Here is a 20,933-nt window from a genome sequence, read left to right as displayed (position 1 = left end):
CTCCCTGACATGGGCTAGGACATTTTCCACTAGGTCAGGTTGCTCAAAGCCCCGTCCAACCCGGCCTCAAGCACTGCCAGGGATGGGGCAGCCACAGCTCCTCTGGACAACCTGTTCTAGATTCTCACCACCCTCACAGTAAAGAATTTATTTCTAATGTCTAATCTAAATCTACATTCTTTCTATTTGAAGCCATTGCCCCTCGTTCTGTCACTACATACCCTTGCAAAAAGTCCCTCTCCCGACTTCTTGTAGCTCCCCAGCTACAGGCTCTGCCCAGCCTGTATTTGTGCTTTGAGACTGCCCCAGACCCATGCAAGATCTTGAACTTGGCCTCATTGAACTTCATGAAGTTCACATGGGCCCACCCCGGAAGCCTGTCAAAGTCCCTCTGGACAGCATCTCTTTCCTTCAGCACATCGACTGCATCACAGAGCTTGGTGGTGTCAGCAAACTTGCTTAGGGCACACTCAATCCCACTGTTGATGTCGCTGACAAAGATGTTAAACAGCACTGGTCCCAATACTGACCCCTGAGTGATGCCACTCATTTAACCACAACTGAGTGTCATCATCTAGCCAATTCCTTATCCACTGAGTGGTCCACCTGTCAAATGTCTCTCCAGTTTAGAGACAAGGATGTTATGCAGTACAACGTTAAATGCTTTGCACAAGTCCAGTCAGATAATGTTAGTCACTTTTCCCTTATCCACCAGCACTGTAACCCCGTCACAGAAGGCCACCAGATCTGTTACATGTGATTTACCCTTAAATGAAGCCATGCTGGTTGTCACCAATCACCTCTATATTTTCCATGTGCCCTAGCATAGTTTCAGGAGGATCTGCTCCACAGTCTTGCCAGGCACAAGGTGACACTGACCAGCCTGTAGTTTCCTGGATCTTTCTTCTTGCCTTAAAAATGAAGGTTATGCTTCTCCTTTTCCAGTCAGTGCGAACTTCACCGCACTGCCACAGTGTCTCAGATATAATGGATAGTACTTAGCCACTTCATACACCAGTTCCCTCAAAATCTGTGTATCCAGCTCATCAGGTTCCATGGACTTGTGCACCTTCAGATTACTTGGATGATCTTGAACCTTATTTTCTCCTACAGCAGGTGGCTATTCATTCTCCCATGAATGAATGGGAGAAAAGGCCCATGCCTTTTCCTTTAGTGACATGGGCAGTGAGGCTGGAGCTCTTGCTGATGAAGACCAGGACAAAAAAGATATTAAGAACCCCAGCCTTCTCCATGTCCTGGGTAACCAGGACTCATGTTTCCTTCAGAGAGGGTTCGCATTTTCTCTAGACTTCCTTTTATCACTGACATACCTATAGAAACCTTTTTTTGTTGTCCTTGATGTCCTTGGCTGGATATTATTCTATCAGGGCTTTACCTTTCCAACCTGGCTGTTCAGACCATTTCTCTCTATTCCTCCCAGGCTACCCATCCTTGCTTCCACCCTCAGTAAGCTTCCTTTTTTGTGTTTCAGTTTGTCTGGAAGCTCTTTGTTCATCCATGCAGAACTCCTGGCATTTTTAACCGACTTTCAAGATATACCGCTCCTGAGCTTGGAGGAGGTGATGCTTGAATATTAACCAGCTTTCTTGGGCCCCTCTTCCCTCCAGGGTTTTATCCCATGGTACTCTACAAAGCAGGCCCCAAAAAAGGCCAAAGTGTGTTCTCCTGAAGTCCAGGAATGCATGGAAGATACATAACCTAGTATAAAAAAAAAGAGCTGCTTAAATGTGTACAATTTAAATTCAAGGTACTGGGCAGCTGGGATGCTATTGTACCCTGTTTGGTCACTAAACACAGTGTTGTCCCTGTCATCTACTGCAGGGCACTACTTAAGAAATCTGAGCAATGAATACAGTGCCAGACTGACCACTGTACAAGCACAATGCTGATGAAATCTGTTCCCTAGAGAAAATAGTATCAGAAACAGATTCTGGAGCAGCTAAGTATTTCTGGGGGGAAGCTCAAGTATCTTAGGCTGTCATGGTGGCCAGGGATGCATGCAGGTGCCAGTGCTCTCTGGAGTAGTCTGTGAAGCAGAGTGGCAGATTTATGAAGATGCAGCCACAACAGATGCTATAGTAACATATATAACAGCTAAAACCATGAGGGACTTCACTGGGGTGATGTAGCCCAAGCAGAAGACCATACTAGTGCCACTACACTCCTGCTGACTTCAACACTCATTCCCAGCTAACTTGAGCATCTGCAGGGAGCTACTTCCCACCATGAGGACCTCTGCCCAGCCTCCGCTTCAGCTTCTAAATGAAGTCGGTGCTGAAGTTAGGAAATAATGCCCTTGCTGTGTGACAGATAATAATAGCAATCTTTCATATCGTAATCTTGTGCTTGGGGCCAAGAATCAGCGATCAGCCACTTATCAGCACTTCTACGTTTCAATCCCTTGTCAAGCACAACCACCCTACCAATGAGCTTGGACATCAGCAGCATGCTTTGAATTTTTAAAGAGGATGATAGTACAAATTGACACTAAGCAAGAAACAGGCACAAACATGTATTTATAATTGCAAAGGGAATGCAGAAAGATATAGCATAGGAACTACTGCAAACTACTGGTGCATCTTAACTGTGAAACATTAGAAAGCAGCAAGAGAATAAAAATTCATGGTAAACTGTACAACACATAGCAACACAGCACTAACAACAGCACAACTTCCCATGTTATAAAGCACCTTGAAAATGGTGGAATAGACTGTAAAGGAGGAAATTCTGAAATAAGACAAAACATGCATGAAGTATTCAATGAATAAAATGTGGGGAAACTTCATGCCAGTGGAAACAAGAATTTTATCTTTGCAGGCATAGTATCTTGTAACACAAGTCACTGCACCCACATAACACAGGAATCTGAAAATGAAAGCCTACATACCTAACAATGCCATCCTACTAAGAATAATCCAAGCCATGCACTATGAACACTGCCTGATACCTCCATGTGGTTTTCCAACCTAGTTACAGCAAAGCAAACATCCCTAACTTCAGGGGCTTTTAACCAGATGAATCAAAGTATTTCACACTGCATGTGAAAAAAAAATTAAAATTAATGCAGTGACAAGTGCATTCCAGGCATGTCACTTTATCAGAAGAAAGTTTTTAAAGCCTGTATCAATTCCTGGAAGTAGAATGTTTCACAGAATCTGTCACAGGTCATAAACCAGCACAAGCAATGTGCTTTGTGGACAAATCTTTCATAGTTTCTTGTCACCTGCAGCAAACAGCAAAGCTTTGCTTAAAGCACTGTAGATGTTCCATACGTGCACATGGGAAAGGGAGTAAGGCAGTAAGGCAAAAGAACAGGTGAAAAATACCTGTGCAAAGTGCATTCAGAGTTAAGTCTCCTCCACAGACACACTCCTAACCAAACCCCAGACTGGCAGCTGGTTCACAGAGGTCACTCCCACAGCATGCTTCTAAGCAAAACTCTCTGCTAAGCTCTCCTAAACCACCAAGGCAGTGACAATCCTTCCTCTGGTGTGTACATTCTTGCCACTGTCTGCAGAAGTTTATCTCAACTTGGTTTTATAAATACCATTCTGTCAGAAGAGGAAGCTCTTGAATAATGACTGTAGTCTCCTTCTGGTCCAAGCAGACAGAAGTCAGAAAGTTTCCTGCACTGAAATGATTCAACAGCAGCAGAACAAGTCACTATCCCAATCCAGACAGCACAAGCATAGAGCTGTTTTGAAAAAATGCAATCACTGAAGAGTATAAAGGCATATGTTTACATTAAACTTCCACTTACATCCAAAAAATCTTCTTTATAGAGGGGTGCTTTTACTGGGTTAAGAACAAGCTTTCAGACAGATAATTTATACAAATAATTTAGGTCTTCATGTCACGTGACACTGCAATTTGAAGGAGACCAAAAGGAGCTGTTGACAGGTCCTGCTTCTCACCTACAACACCAGAAGTCATTTAAAGGTTTCATGGTTGTCACAGGAGCCAGAAATCTCCCACTGCTTCAGCATGCTGATTAGAGCCCTAACTTAGCATAGCATGGCTCACTCTTATCACTGCCTACAGGCAATGGGGGAAAGATGATGACACCTACACAGCCCTGATTCCAGCCCAGCAGGAAAGGCTAACACCAGATCCCTGTCCCTATATAGCAACAGAGTACCATCCTACCTACCACCCAAGCAAGCAAAGGTAAAGCATCACTGAACTAAGGATCTGTCCACTTAAATGGATATGCTTAACTTAGCAGTTACAAATTCATCAAGATTAACTCCAGGAATGACAAGGCAAGCATTCCTGACCCAGATTAAAGTACACTGGCAAAGTTTCAGAGGTCACGGAAAAGATGTTAGTTTACACAAAGTATACTCTTTTGACCTCAAATTTTCATTCCAGATAGGGTTAGGTTTTATATTCCACAGCAGTATCCCTGCATTGCTCCTTTGCTTTCATTGTCTCTATCACCGAATTAGGAAGTCTGTCTTTTCTACCAGAGCTGCCACATACAAGGTGTAGATACCCCAGGCTAAAGCACTGGGAAACGTACAGAGACCCCAATGACTCGTTTTGAAGCTCAGTTTCAGGTAAGCCACCCTGCTCGTCTTCTGCCATTCCTTAACCACAGGAAGTTGTGAGAAGGGTGAGGGGAGAAAAGCTGGTCTGCTAATTTTCAAATCAAGTTAATCATGCTGTCCTCAAAAATCTCACACCACCCAGATGGAAGGCCAAAGGAGACAGACACAGCTACAGTCAGGAGGCAGAAGGTCAGGGACAGACCTCAAAGGCAGCTAGGCCTTACTAGGTGACAAGTGACTTATCCTATGGCAGTGAGAAGGAGGGAACTGCTGGCAGCAGGGAGACACTTCTCTGCAGAACCTTGTGGAAAAATAAACAGTTTCTTTTGTGATAGGGAAATTAGTTTTAAGATGAGAAAATTACAAACTCATTGTTGTTGCTACTTTAGAAGAATTCTTTTAAAAGAATTCCATTTAGTATTCAGGCACCTGGCAGTGCCTGCTGAACTTTAAACGCAGCGTTATCACAGTTTTCTTCATACTGCCCTCCCAATTTTCAAATGCAGAGCCATATTTAGCCTGATAGCAATCACCCAAATGATGTATGTTCCCTTGTATTCTTTTTTGTTGTTGTTGTTGTTCTCTGTTGCCTTGTTTCATACATATATATATACACACAGGTGTATATATAGTTAGTTCTTTGATGTAGTGGCTCTATTTTTGTTCAGTGTTTTTACAGCATGATCCATAAATAGATATCCTAGAGCTAAACATATGATATACAAGAAGACAGCCACCCAGGCAAACATATGATGATGAAACCAGGGCATACCCAGATACAACGAACTTGGAATTACAATTCAAATCAAGAGGGATTTCTACAACCAGCTTCTACAGGCTGATCCTGCACAGAGCCTTCACAATACTCTCTACAATCCCACACCAGTGACTGGATCCAACTATGCAAAATTGCAGCAGCTACATCAGGGCTCAGCACTTGTGCATTCTGCAGAATATCTGGAAGAAGTAATTGAAAAGAAAGGGCAGACACTTAGGATAAAAAGAAGATGGGGGACACTGCAGAGTAAATGACAGGAAAATAAATCTTCTCACTGGAATAAGCTACTGGAATCTGGATACATAACGAAACCTTATGTGAAAACAGGGCAGCAAATGACCATAACATAGAAAAAAGTTGAGGGTATGCCATTATTTAGATAGGACTCATATTGGACTCTTTGAAAAGAATGAGCCCCCATTCCACTGTTGCCAAGAAGACAGCATTGAGATCTTTCTTCCAGACAAAAAAAAAAAAAAATAAAAAAAATAGTCATGTCAATGGTCAACGGACTAATCTCAAATTTAGAACAATGGTACCACCTATCTCCATATTCCTGTTCTACAGAATAAGCCTATTTTAGGCAGATTTCACACTATAGTTACAACTACAAGAAAAAAACCCAAAGAACTAAACTCATTTTATGGCATCAGGCAGGTAATGCAATAATTTTGAATTGCACTGTTTTATATTTTCCCTTATTGTATAACTGTATTTATATGAGAGGATACCGAATCCAAAAGCATGGTCACGTGATGCAAGGAAGGACGTTCACAGATCAGAGAATTACCCCTGTTCTGAACATATCTTACTCTTCAGCTCTCTAATCAGCTATACTGCATGCACCTTAAGTGTCCCCTCAACACATTCCTGAGAATTTTTATCAGAAGAATCACAAAACTAAAATGCTAGAGTATCATTTTTCCATGTATCCTCTACTGCATGCATTAAATACAGTTTTGAATAATCAAGAGGGAACTTTACCAAGCAGAGATCTTTTCTTTAGCATGGGATAAAGTCCTTCTTGCCTGCCTCCAGAAAAAAATTGTTAAACCAATACAAATCACACACACATACACAAGTTTCTTTCTGGCTGCCATCCACATGTACAGCACAAACCAGTGCCTTTTCCTGCCTCTCTGAGCTGCAAGCAGTGCATTTCAGTGCAGTGTAGCTCACCTGAGGGTAAAAATCATCCAAGCATTTATTTTCAAGAAACAATACTTTTAAAGGAAATATATCTGAGACACTACTTATGCATATGAAGATATGGTGTTTAAACTCAAAGAATAAATATTTTGCTGAATTCAAGTTTCCTGTGCCATTAATTCTTTATGTCTCATTTTGGGTTTGTGTCATATGTTGTAAGCGCATTTTAACCTTAATAGGCTGAGAAGTATGTTCTTGAGCATATTTGTGTAAACTGTGTACTGATTATACACCAATTAGCTGATCTTAAAAATGAAAAGGATTTTTTTTCATGGAGCTATAATTTCTCTGAAGTTGGCAGCATTTGCAACACCAAAGCCTGTCTGTGGAGATGGCCCAAATGTATGAACAGCAGAAAGATAATCCAACCCAAACACAGATCAATGCCTCCAAACTTCCTGTGTTTGAAAAAAAAAAAACAAACCAAAGCTGAGAGTACTGAGGGTCAGACACCTCATCAAACATGACTGGCACATGACAAAAGCAGTCATTTGCACTAGGTTTATAATAAAAGATTTTATGAAGGAGATTTTGGGGTTTGCCTTTCTGTTGAAAAATGTGACCAGAATCATAGCTTACATACATCACTTAATATAAAGCTCAGAGTTGACACAACTCATACACTGAGTCGCCATCGCTCATCCCAGTAATAAATACGGTGTCTTTTTGTATCCAGATCATAATGAAGCTACTCAACAATGCATCACATTCCTGCAAAATGCTTTTACTATTTCTCTAATTTACAAAAATAGACTTAAATCTCAGGTTTGTATATACTAAACTTGTTAATTATTCATAACATAAACCTATTATATCATTAAATCTACTTTCACAAACCTTTCCCTTTTAGGGTAGGATGCAAGTTCTCATTATTATTTAAATGTAGTGTGAAAGGTAAAAAAAATAATTCTCAAGAGAACTAGAAAAAAACTTTCTTTGCTTTCAGTGTTTGGCTCTGATTAAGAACATGTAACACACAATGAGCTGTTAGATTTGCTGGCCTGAACAACCCCAGTGCAGACTGCCTTTACAGTTTATATAAAATAAACACATCTGGCAAGGCAATATATCTTTTCCTCAAATATGTTTATTTGTATAATGATTGTTGTTAGTTTACTTATAAAATACAGCCTGTCAACTCCAGTTTTGCAATTTGGCCTTTGCAAGTAGGCTCCTATTCCCAGACACATAAAATAGCACAATGAATAGGATATTTCAAAATACAATACTCAAAATTCAGAGAAAAAAATATCCTAAAATAAGCCATAACCATTTAACAGCTAAGCTCTTTGCATGTAATTTCTTTATACCTGTATAAAGATTGTACTGAATTTATGACACATATGGAACAGTTGCACAAGTTCAGATTGGTTTTAGATTCTGAAGTTAACTTGGAAAAAATGGAATTTCACCATGTTGGAAAAACATCTATGAAAATAAAAAAATAAATATCTTACAGTGTTTTCCTGTTCTGAGACCCAACTAATTTTCTAACGTTTCTTGGATAATAGTAACAATAGCGACAATTTTGGGTTTTTCCAAACAGCCTGAAAATGTTCTCAGGGAAGAAAAGGCTTCCCAACCTTTTACTACTAGGGTGCAACAATGCCAATTGTAAATAGAAAAAAGAAATTTTACTTTAAGTCAGCTTTCAGAAGTTTTAGAACAATAGTTCTATATGACAACTAAAAATTCTGGAGCAGTGAAAAGATACACTAAAAGACCTACACCTGGCATTGAAAGAGTTTTCTTGGCATATCAACTGCAGGAAAAAGCAAAAGAATGATCCCTCCCTGATTCTGTCAATAGCTATACAAGCCAACCATAGCTGACATTCACACAGCTTCAGACAGGTCGTTCAGCGCCAGAGCCTTTTTCCCTAGACCGACTGATAATGCAGCAGCAAGTCAAGCATATTAGAGCCTAGACTATTGCTGCTGCAGCCCCAGGAACTGTCAGGGAACACATAAGGACTTTACATGTCCTTAACCCCACCTCTACACTCAAGAAAATGGTCCTTTTTTGAGCTTCTTGGAGGTGAAGCATGAACTCACTAGAATGCTATAATAAAACACTGAGTTTCCTTGATGTTAATTGCCATGGCTACCATGCTATAATGGATCTCAGCATCTTTATGAGGCATGTATAAACTCAGGTTTTGCCAATAAGCAGCCTGACGAAGACATACCTGAAATACCTGGAGGTTATGAATAAATATGGATATGCCACAGCAATAAACCAGGAAAAAAAAAAATCCCTCTGCCTATCTGAAAAATCAATACATATTAAGATTAAGATACCTGATCTTGGAAATTAAAGTGTGGTACTTTGGCCAGCAGCTTAAGTGATTTAGCAGGAGTTACACAGCAACTTTGTGACAGAACTAGAAAATAAACCCATTATTTCTTAGGTGTAGCCTAACTTCTAGATCATACTTTCTATCCTGTAAAGAGAGGAAATACCTACAAATACTAACTCTCACAAATACATCAAGGCCAAGTGTAAAAGTTTCCTAAATTATGCCCACCACAGCAGTCATTTCTACCATTTATTTCCATTAGGTCACTAGTATTTGTGGTCGGTAAGAAACATTAAAGGATTGGAAATGTTCCATTTTTACTGCCCCCAGTGGAAAGCTGACAAAAGTCAAATCCTTCCATTTTCTCCTGGTCTTTCTAACAAAAACCTGAATGATTCACAGATGGTGACCTACAGAAATTAATAACACAATCAGTTGCCACCCTCACTATGCAATGGCAGTACTAACCCAGGTAGGCTACTACCAGTGGCATTACACCAACTGTAAATTGTTCCTGCATTACATCTGTAACCTAAAGTAGTAATATTCATCACTTATTTGATGAAATAAGCTTTCACAGAAGGCATTTCAATTTACACTGATTTTATTATAATACGGCACTTAGAAATAATCAGCATGAACAAAAAATTATATGAAGCTGGATCCTAAATACCTTTTTTGTTCAGAAATCCATTCTTTTCCTCTTAGCTACTTAGATGTTTCTTAGGAATAATTTAGCTATTTTCCTTGAATACCACTTCTGGACACTTGTCAATATTCCTGAAGGAAAAACTCTCTACAAGCCAGAAGCCCAAGAGGCCAAGATTCTTCTGCTCAAAATGTGAATGCCTGTTAAAATGCTGCCACTTAAATTAGGCCAACCAAGTTAAGTAGTAAAACTATGCAACATAACACCACAGCAGTAGAAAAACACTTGTCATCTCAGCGATAGGAACAATGCACCAGCACAGAATGCTTCAATCCCACGTCACTGAACCTGCTCTGAAGTTCCAAGCAGCAACATTACATTACCCAAGCAAATAAATACTATTGCCTACTATTTTTACTACTGAACAGTGGTAAAAAAAACAAACCATCTAAAGACCTTTAGATGCATCCCATTCCTTCTCCCTTCCTTAAAAATGGGGGGGGGAAGTATCATCTTTCAGGTCAGGTCACATTCTATCATCAGTAAAGAGATTGAGAGAGGGTTTAATAAAAATTGCAGCACAAGAACACTTGAAGAAAATACTCTCTGTGGCAGTTAGGACTCCCTCTTCAGTAAAATATTGAAATACTTTCCAAAAGGAGAGTTGAAACATACAGCTTAGAAGACTATTACTGCACACAACAGTAACTACTCACTTAGCTGTCCTTACTTAAGCAAGGCTACTGTGTCACCATGCTCAAACTTACCCCACAAAAGAGTGAAAGCTCTATTGGCCTTGGTATGCTCTATGTATCCTTAGCTACACTACTAAAGTATGGCACACTGCAACTGCTTGCTCTGCAGCAATGGAAACAGCTGTGAAGAAGCAGCCAAAATGAAAAATTTACTAACCCTGACACTTTGCAGAGGCAGCGATGAGATATTCAATCCCCACCAATGACATACAATGCAATAACATACTAATAAGAAATTTTGCTATTTCAAAACCTAACCCAGTTCCTCAAGCTACAGATCTTCCTGTCAGTCTTTGCTTCTCTCCGTTCAATAAATATGAAGTTTTGTATACTCCAGCTACAGACAGAAAAAAAAACTTTCTTATCTCCTGAAACTTTTAAAGCTTCTGAGCCAGAGGGAAGAGGAGAAAACCTGCGCTCCAAGTATATTAGGAGTGTTATCCCCTTGTGACTGAACCAAATCTCCACATCTGCTGCAGCTATTAGCCTTCTCCAAATAGCAGCTGAAGCAATATGGAACAGTCTTAGTCCCTAGGTAATTTCCCAACTACTCATACGGTTCTGTATAGCAGCCATGAAAAGAGAGTAATTCTTGGTAATTTAATTCTGCTGTTGCTTGAAAAACCTATGACCCAAAGCAGAAATGTTGGACGTATCTCCTGATTCAAGATGACATTGCAAAGTCAAAAGACAAAGCTTTCTGAGATTTACTTCCAATTTTTCTTTCAGAGGACATCAATCCTTGCAAAAGAGGTGGAGATTACTCCCCCTTGCCTTTTAAAGGAAGGCATACATTTTGCAGAAATTATTAAATCTTCTCTATTTGCAGTTGCAAATCTTAGGTTTAAGACCTCTCTGGTCAAGCTGCAGCTCAAATGCAATATTCACTGATAATACAGAAGACGAAATTTCCATATGCATAGTCCTAACAGTATAGAAGACATGCCAAAGTTGAAATCACATTACAGCAATGATTAACGACAGGAGATTATTCTGTAAAAGGCAGCAAGTGAGAAACTGTCCAGTGAATTCTCCAGGAAAAAACACAGTCCCTCTCTTGCACATAGCCAATTGTCCTCCCACAAACCAATGGGAGTATAAACATAACCTAAAGAAAATCCAGCTTTTATTTTGCCAATTTTTTTGTTTTGTTCTAATGTTTCTGAGAGCAGGACTGAGAGTGAGGGAAAGAGACAGAAGATCTGGAGGCTCTCATTTCAGTAACTCATAACCCTACATAGGAATCTGCATTGGGAATCAAGCCAGATCTGAAGAGCACACATTCCAGTCTGAAACAGAAGACAGTTACAGACACTCCCCAGGAAACTAACGCATTAAGCTTTATGATTTCAGAATTTTGTATTATTTTTTTATTTATTTTTTTTAAGCTCTCTGTCAGTAATCAGTCTCTGTCCCGGATAGAATGTGAATACATGAACGTGGACTGACATCACTGTACAGAAACCTCCTCAGAGGCAAGCTGCCAGTTCCTTACTTTAAAAAGCTTTAGTAATCCCCTCATACAGCTTTCCTTAATTAAATGTATCTAGGAATGATTTCTTCTAGAAAAAAGGAGTGTCTGTGCAAATTCATGTCGAAAGAGTGGACATAATACATGCAGCCATATGCCAATTTAAAAGGACAATGAGCTTATTTTTATTACTACTCCTGCTATGCCTCTACAGTTAAACAGACTATAGCTTTATTTATAGAAAACAAGAAAGGTTTACATATTGTTCTTTTAAAGGTCTGCAGATCTGCGTTAAAGCTTCCATGTACTATACCTTTTCTGTTGGTTCTAATAATTGTCTCAGACAGTGGTAAAGAGCTTCCATTGGAAACTTCATTTATAGGCTTCTCTGGTGGTTTGTTGGCAGTATTTTCTTTCTTCATGTCCTTCTTTATTTCCTGCAGAAGAAAAAGCAGGTGGAGAGGGAGAAGAAAAAGAAGAAACAGTTAAAAAAAGGTATTACAGAATATTCTAAATCTCAAGCTCCCAAGATTTCTTAAAACTTCTGCCTCTTCTAACACTACCTCCAAGACTCTTTATGAGTTAAAATGCCACAAAATGGCCAGGTTGGACAGAGCCTTGGGTGGCACGGTTTAGTGAGAGGTGTCCCTGCCCATGGCAGGGGGTTTGGAACTGGATGATCTTAAGGTCCTTTGCAACCCTAACTATTCTATGATTCTAAAATGAAAGTAATTTTTAGTAACTCTTCTAATGGATACTATTCTTTCCTTTTTAAAAGAGGTTAATTTCTTATTTATGCTTGAAATTACAGGACAGCTCTGCAAATCTTTTACTAAAGATCACTAAAGCTCGGGGGAAGAGAGGCTTCCCAGTTTAACCATCATTTAGCTGCACATTTGACGCACAGGGCAGAACTGAGTACAGTATTCTTGATGTAAAGGCAGCTAAGTTTGCTTCCCCTCTGTCAAGAAGCCCACAGAAACAACCACCACAGCAGGAAGAAAAATATTAACTAGGAAAATATGACAAATGTTACCATAATTGGCAGAAGCATATAGAGAGCCTGCTGTCAGAACCATTGCTAACACTAACACATTTTGCAGCTGACTGCCTTTTAAGGTGATCAATTTCTTTGGCATCTTGAAACACCACTGGGGTAAACAAATAGGCATTACCTCCATTTTACAGACAGGTAACTGACATACTGAAGAGGCCAAAGCATTTGCATACAACCATATACCAAAAAATAAGGGAAAAATCAGTTCAGTTTTGGCTCCAAGCTTTGTTCTAGGTCAGGCTGCAGAGCCACTTGAGCTGGGAGGGAGCTCAGCAGTTCTCTACTCCAATCTCCAGCTCAAAGCAGGGCCACCTCTGGGGTTAGAGAAGGTTGTTCAAAGCTGTTTGCCCAGTTGGATCCCGAAAACCTCGAAGGCAGAGACCACATAAGCTCATGAACAATCTGCTCCATTGCTTGACTACCCTAGCAACAAAAAAATTCCTTATAACCAGCCTGAAAAGTTCTTTTCAAGTCCCATCTACTCTCTCCTGTCCTCCCCACCAAGCACCACTGTGAAGGGCCTGGCTCTGTCTTCTTGATAACCTCCTTGTATGTATCAGAAGGCTCCCCTCCCCATGTAATTTCTTCTCCAGGCTGAACAAACCCACCTCCCCGAGTATCTCCTCATAGAGCATGTGCTCCAGTTCCCTCAGCCACAGAACCCACTCCAATTTATCAATGTATTTCTTTTACACATAATCCACATCCCATCCACAAAATGGAATGCTGTACTCTGGATGTGGCCTAACTGGTGCTCGGCAAAGGAGTGTTATCACTTCCCTCAATCTGCAGACTATTTAATGCAGCCCAGGATTGTTGTTGACTATGTTTGATGTCAGAGTACAAAACTAGCTTATGTTTAGCTTGCTGCCCATCAGGACCCACAAGTTCTCTTCAGCAGAGCTGCTCCCAAACCCATTAAGCCCCAACCTGTGTGTCTGCCAGCAATTCCTCATTCCAAGGGACAAAACTGGTATTTGCCCTTGCTGATATTCATAAGGTTCATGCCTGGATCCCTCTGAACAGCTGCCCTGCCTTCAAGTATGTCAACTGCTTCCCCGATTTGGTGTCATCTGCAGATTTGATGAGATTGTCTAAATTGGGCAGGCATCAGTGACAGGCGATGGCTTTGGACAGACTCTTGTCCTTGTAAAAACCTCTACCTCTCCTCCTCGCTTTTAAGACATTCACTGCCCTCTTCTACATCCCAGTGCAGTAGTAACCTCTGCCATCAGCACTGTACCATACACACAGGTAGTACTGTACATCTTAGGTTTCCAGCATATCAGACATGAGCACTAAACCACAGAAAGTGAATTTCTATTTGAAGTTTCTGAGGTTATCTGAGAACAGTACCAAGCAAGACAGGAATTTCCAAGTCACAGTCTAAAAGATGCACTTTAAACCTGAATGCCATAGATTTCCCTAGTCCAGTTGATATTTCGAAGCTGAACTATTAGCCACACTACATTAATAGTGTCTTTTGTATCAGCACAAGTCATTTACTGGGTATCAGCATTCCATTAACAGAGATAAAAGTTTTATAAACTGCTGGCTACCAAGGCTACAATTAATTTTCTATGTAGAGCCATCACACAGGTAGAAGTATCTAAAATCCAACTCATCACAGTAGCCATCATAACTGAAATAACAAATGTGAATGAATAAGTGTATGAAAGGTGAATGTACGCATGTGATAGATGCTGCTGTTGTTAGAAGAAATACTGCACACAGTTCTTGTATAAAAGTGAACCATGTGATAATTTAAGAACACTGCATGCATTTAGAAGAAAATGCTGTATTACTTTCTAAAAAGTGGACTAATACATACTAATGAGTACATTATTTTTCAGTCTTAAAAATGAAAATACATAATGAGTCCCCTCAAAGTTTGTTGCATTGAAGCTTCAAATTTACTTTGTAGCAAGGTGACAAACTCATGGTGTATTAAAAAAATCTAAAATTTAAAAAGAAATTGTGAGTCAAATAGCACTCTTGTGAACGGGACCACAAGACCACAGCCAAAGAAGACTCCACCTTGTCAGAACTTGCTTCCTGTGTGTCATTAGCGTGTTATTTTCCATTCTTTATGTCAGAATGCAATTAAATCCTCAACACACCAATTCTGAAACAACAGTACAATAATTTTTATTTTTAAGTCCTATTTCCAACTTCAAAAGTGGCAGTAAAAATTGTCAGCTATAACAGAAAGCAGCACTGTACCCTCAACTCTCCAAAGGAATGATACTGGTGTCTTTGCTGCTCTTGAGAGCTTTTTGAGGAAGCCTTGTTCAGCTCCTGAAAACAAGCACAAATGACTTTGGCCACAAAGGAATACCAAGTCAGCTCACTTTATTTCACCACAAAAAAAATACACTGAATTTCACTACCTTGCATATTTGGTAAATAATGCAATTATAATGGCCTTAAAAGCCTGGTGCTCCACCAGTTATAATTATAGAAATCTCTGAACATAACCCACTCATTCTAGATTTGCATGGAGCAGAAGCCTACCACATGAGGAAAGAGTAGGCAAATAACCTTCCAAACCCACGTATACTAAAGATGGCTTTTGGGAACTTTCCCCAGCATCTGACAAAATTCATTATGATTCTGGTTTCAAGTTGAAGTATGCAGGTATTACTTCTAAAGAAGAAATTCCAAATACAGAAAGAAGTAGAAGGCAAACTTTCACTCAGGACACGAAATCCCTAATCTGCCAAGAGTAGTTCAAGAACAGCTGAATTTAAGCGCTAAAGGAGTATGCACAGAAACTAACAATCCAGTTGTGAGCTCAGGGAGTGCTGTTTCTTGAAGAAGGAGCTTATGTATGAAAAGAGAGGAAAAACAGTAAAGGTAAGAGACTTTATTACATTATACTGCTCTAAATCACTGGGGAGAAAAAAAAAAAAAATCAACCTGCAATTAGCTGCCTGCCTAGCAAGTACCTCAGTGTGTCTCCTGACTAGGATTCTTGCACTGGTTTCTGGTCATATTTTGACTACAGCAAATACACTCACACCCTGATTAGATACAACCACCACTCACTGTAGACCAATCTACCCCTGAGTAGGACAAAGGGGGACTGGACAGGTACTGCAGGACATCTACAGCACGTTGAGTCTCCACACAATGACAGTGTGAGCACTTTCACTAGGAATCTTTGTGTTAATACTAAGTTGGTCCAGACCCAGTGACCTAGAGAGCCCTTTCCAGAACCTAGTTCACAAGACAGTGTCCATACAGAGTCCCACACATAGCCTTAGGAGAAGGGGCAAAAATGGATCCCCTGAGCGCAGTGCTTAGCTCTTCACCTCACCACTCCTCCAGTACTGAGATGTTTCTGCAGAATGAGCAGCTGTCTCACCCACATAACCTACCTGGAAAGAGGCAGGCTTTCACAGTGCTAACAGCTTCAGAAGTATCTCTAAACCTCATCTTTGGTACTATATGATACTTGATTTTGGGGCAGTGCCTGGTATAAATTTCATGGATCAAAACAATGCATTTTTTCCTAGCCCACGCAAAGATAATTGCAGGTTATTAGCAGATTGTTTTCAAGGGGCTATGCCTCAGAAACCCAGCCCTTAAATAAATAACCTCACATTTCAACCACTAAATCTAAACCAGGCCCTTTTGATGCCACAAACTTTAAGACACCTTCCACCTCCTGTGTATGTGTGTTTCAGAGTGATTCCAGTAGTATAAGCAGTCATTACTGAGAAGAGGCATCATCTATCTGAGAAATTCTGAAAAGCCACTGTGAACTTTAAAAATCCTGATTTTTACATCAAGCTTTAAGCCCGATTTGATGAAATATAACGATTTCAAAGATATAATAGGGTGCAAGTACATTTTAGAGTACTCAGAAGGCCCTTACATTTTGTATACTCTTTTATAATCTAAAAAAATGCTGGTTTTTTTAATGAGGCTTTAACCATACTGCATAGATGTCAACCACCAAATCACCATGAAGAGATTACTTTCTTTTAGCAAACTTTGAAATAGTGTTTCTCCAAAGAAACACAAAATCCTAAACAATACTTCAGTTGGTTTTATATGGATCTTCTCTAATCCAATCCTACATCAGTATGAGCCACAAAACTGTAAGACATTTTCTGCATGCCTGTGAGCTTTACAATGTGACAAAATATTAACAAGTGATATAGCTCAATGAAACTCCATTGCATAGCGAAATATGACATATTCAAGTGTGCCTATGCCCTATTAAATGGCTATGTCAACCTATAAAATCTAGAAATTCAGCATCTTTCATTTTTTTAAGGCAAAACCTGTTATTCATTGACATGACACATGCCTTGTCAAGCTGGAAAGAGATAAAGAGTGGTTAATGGTTACGAAAGAGAAAAGTCTTCGGCTCATCTGCCATTTTCCTACTGTTGCTTGCAAGACCTAGCTTTGTTTTGAATTTCATCATTTATTACCTTTCAACGAAAAAGTCTATACTATCAGACTACGTGCTGAAGCTTCTGCTCATCTATCAAAGAGCTTCCTTTAATTTACAGCAAATGCTTGAGTTAGGTCAGCCGCAAAAGTTACAGCTAGTATCTGTTACCAAGTCTAAAGGAAAGTAAAAGAACTGCTGCCATTTTCACTACAGCAAAGCGTCAAGATTTTTTCACTCTGGCAGTTCTGACCTTTCCAGGAAACTCAGCTGAAAACATCTGAGGAAATTGCTGCAACCCATTCTACGACTACAAATGCAATTAAATACTATTCTGTGTTGCTGCGCATATGAAACGCTCCAGCCAACACTTCATTCCTCGTAGTTATTGGGAGCCATGAAAAATTATGAGAAAAATCACTGCCAGAGTACAAGGTGATTTATCTATGGCTTCCATTTACCACCATGATTTCCTGCAAATGATGCCTGCAACTCTAAACAATATATGAATTCAATTACCCATTTATATTAAAACCTCAAAATGTAACTCTGCTGCAGAGTCCCTCAATGCAATATTTAGCCCTCCTGAGTCATTTCCTGTGACATTTTCACTCAAACTAGTTAAGAGTTATTGAATAATTATAAGTATGCTTAGATATAAATGCAACTCTCATACTGTTAAGACTCTCGTAGTTCTGCTGTAAAATAAACAACGTATCTGGCAGTGAGGTTGGAACAAACCTTCCAGCAACTGAACTAGCATCAGTGTGAAAATTATTTTCAACCAGAAAGATGGTGGCAACACTAAAATCCAGTATGCCTTCATAGCACTAGCCTTAAACTCCATAAAAAGAGGAATAATGTTTCAGAGACAAAAGAGAAACCACCTAGCTTTTCTTTTCCTGGCTTCTGCATCATTTGAGATTCACTAGTCTTTGGCTTCTCCTTTCTAGGGCAATACCAGCTCCCAAGACACGGAGGCAGAATGTGGGACCTTCAAGCACCATGATCAAGAGTGAGAGCTCTCCATGAGCTGGTCACAAGAGACAATCACTGGCTGTCACCAAGTAGGGAGGGAAGGACAGCTTGGAGAGTGTGCTTCCCCAGAAGTGACAAAGTGATCCCTCAGTTTCTAACAGCTAGATGGATCCCATACTGCTACTGCACACATCATCGGAGCTCATGACAAAGTTACGCTCTTGTTTCACAACTGCAAGATTCTATCTACATCCTCTCTCCTCTTTCACTGTCTTGATTATCCCAAGTTTATAGGAAACATGTTCCCAGCTGCATGTCAGGCATGTGACCTAATCACTGAAAAAAAAAAAAAATAAATAAAAAAATAGGGTTACCTCCTGGTTTGTGCTAGTACTATCTAGTTCTGGGGTTATTTTTAAACCAGAGCCTCCTAAGCCTCTCTCAAAAGAGTTCTTCGGTTTCTGTCTCTAGCCTTCAAAATCATGTCTATTTCTGTGGCTCACATGACTTCTATCTGATTTACAGCTTGATAGAGAAAAGCACTATTCGTTCACCAAGTTTTACATGCTGAACAGCATATCTATTCCAGCAGTAACAGCAGGAGTATGCAGAAGAAAGCATGTTAAGGATAAAGGCTCCAATGTGCCTTACCCTTATTTTTTTTCTTCTTGTGTTACACAGAACAGATGCAATCTTCTGGTTTGCTCTCTCCCACTGCAAATAAACTCTTGAATGCCATCCAGATAGAGTGAGAAGTGCTGCTTGCATGGCTGCTCAGGTAAGCCGCAGTGCTGCCTTTGCATCTCATATGGAAGGCCTTACAAAAACACTGTAAAGCTTCCTGTCAGGATGCTGCTCAGCTATTTAACATCTGCATCTTGACTTAGCCTGTACAATCACAAACTCATTACAGAGCCACAAAAAAAGGCTTCTACAGCCTATCTGTCCTGTGCATTGTTCTTGCAGCATTTAAATATTCTTTTTATTACTGATTTTATTTATAAACTTAATGTAGAGGCAACACCTCAGATATCTGGGGCAATGTAGTAGGTCACATGAAAACATCTATGTGAAAATTGAGTAGTTTGGATTTATTGCAAACAATTTGCAACAAACAAAATTACTATGAAATGACAAAACAACAGTTGCTCTGAAAGAAAATTAACACCTACATCCAGTGTATTCTACACTAACTGCATAAATACTGTGCCACTAGAGTCACAGTGAACCGGCTGCTGCTTAAACTGCTGGCAACTACTCTGTGATATCCATGTCTAAGCATTCCTTGTGTACACCAGCCTGAGATGCCCATGCTATGAAGCCACACTGCCACACCTGAATTCCTTTGCTCCTCTCCTACACACCAACACCCAGTAAGCTACAGTAAACTAAAGCTCCTCTTTTAAAGAATTTTCACATTCTTCCTTTTTTGATACAGCTTTGGTTTATCTTGTACCTTTTCTATATCCTTCTGATAATAAAAGAACTTCTGATAGGACACGCATTCTTGAATATGGCAAAAGTTTTGTCCTTTTAGAAGGCTGAGTGCATGGATTATAATAAAATTAACATAACTCATATTTGTTAAGTCTATGGAATCTTTCAGCTCTGTTTTTATATGAAAATTAGTGTGTTTCCTGCATCTATTCAGATCAAGAAAACCTCCTTATTCTGTGTCCTTAGCAATCAAACTTCATTCTTCAGTTCAAAAGGAGACATATTTAACTTTACCATTTAGGATTTTTTTAAAAATTACCAAAAATAAAGTAATAAAAGAAATGGTAAAGGAAAAAGAGAGCCTATGAGAAACAAGCAATACAACAGTGAGAAAAAATGTGTACTACATATGTAACACCAATTGTATCAGAGAAAGTCAGGAGGAAAAAAAGAATACACTCTCTGCTCATTGTGGTTTCGAGATGTGCTTGGTTACAGCAGTGATTAGCTTCGCTGCCACGAGGACAAGCAACTCATTACATCTTAATGGACTTGATGGACCAAGGCTGAAAATTATAATTGGAGCAATAAAAAAGGCAAATAGGAAAAAGATGCCAGGCTGTGTGCTAGATGCCATTCCCAGCCACTTATTCACACTGACCCCAACACTGGCATACTGAGAAGAGTAGTCCAGGTCTGATGCTCTCTGTTCCTGATCACCTAACAAGTACTCTAACAGCATCTACATACGGATCCCACACTGTGGTGGCAGGAAAAAAAAAAATAATAACAGTATCTCTCTTTGAAATGTTACAATCTAGGTGTAAAAAAAAGTACAACTGATTAACAGAAACAGCAGATGTCAGGAAGCATGAAGAAGCAGAAGTGACAAGCATGGGCCAGGTACATAAGCACTTAGCAGCATTTTGTTAAGTGCTATGACAAGACATTTTTAAGGAAGCCTTTGAAAGATGGCAAGTAAATTTGTGGATCTTTATGTGCAGTTTTCCCATGTAGGTGAGAAGTACAGAAACAGAAGCATGTTATAAATTTATTCAAGAGGTAAGGAAAACAGAATTTGTCCCCTTGATATCAGAACAGGGACACAGAGCCTCACCCCTGCCACGCACAAAGCACTTGGCAAGATGGTGACCTAGAGACTCTGGAAACTGAGGTGTACAAACTGCAGTGCTGATACGGGCTCTGCGTTTCTGAAACCTTACTGAGAATCACATTGTATGGCTGCAGCAGATTTTGTAACCTGCAGGTGAACTGGAAGTGACCTCTTTATTCTATTCTGCCATCAAATTGTCTGCTATCACCT

At 39.7% G+C, this 20,933-nt stretch overlaps 1 protein-coding gene across 7 annotated transcripts in view; it reads right to left on the bottom strand.

Moving 5' to 3' along the window:
- Positions 1-20,933, bottom strand: part of SH3KBP1 (SH3 domain containing kinase binding protein 1) — a 233,384-nt gene that overhangs the window by 134,889 nt on the left and 77,562 nt on the right. For all 7 annotated transcript variants that reach the window (XM_065677327.1, XM_065677328.1, XM_065677329.1 and 4 more), the window contains one exon: positions 12,046-12,169. In XM_065677327.1, the coding sequence (XP_065533399.1) occupies positions 12,046-12,169 (124 nt within the window). The remainder of the gene's footprint in view (positions 1-12,045; positions 12,170-20,933) is intronic.

The sequence above is a fragment of the Lathamus discolor genome, chromosome 4, assembly GCF_037157495.1.
Source record: "Lathamus discolor isolate bLatDis1 chromosome 4, bLatDis1.hap1, whole genome shotgun sequence".
NCBI classification, from domain to species: domain Eukaryota; kingdom Metazoa; phylum Chordata; class Aves; order Psittaciformes; family Psittacidae; genus Lathamus; species Lathamus discolor.
Note: the sequence above shows the minus strand (reverse complement) of the source record. Positions and strands in the feature narration are given on the sequence as shown.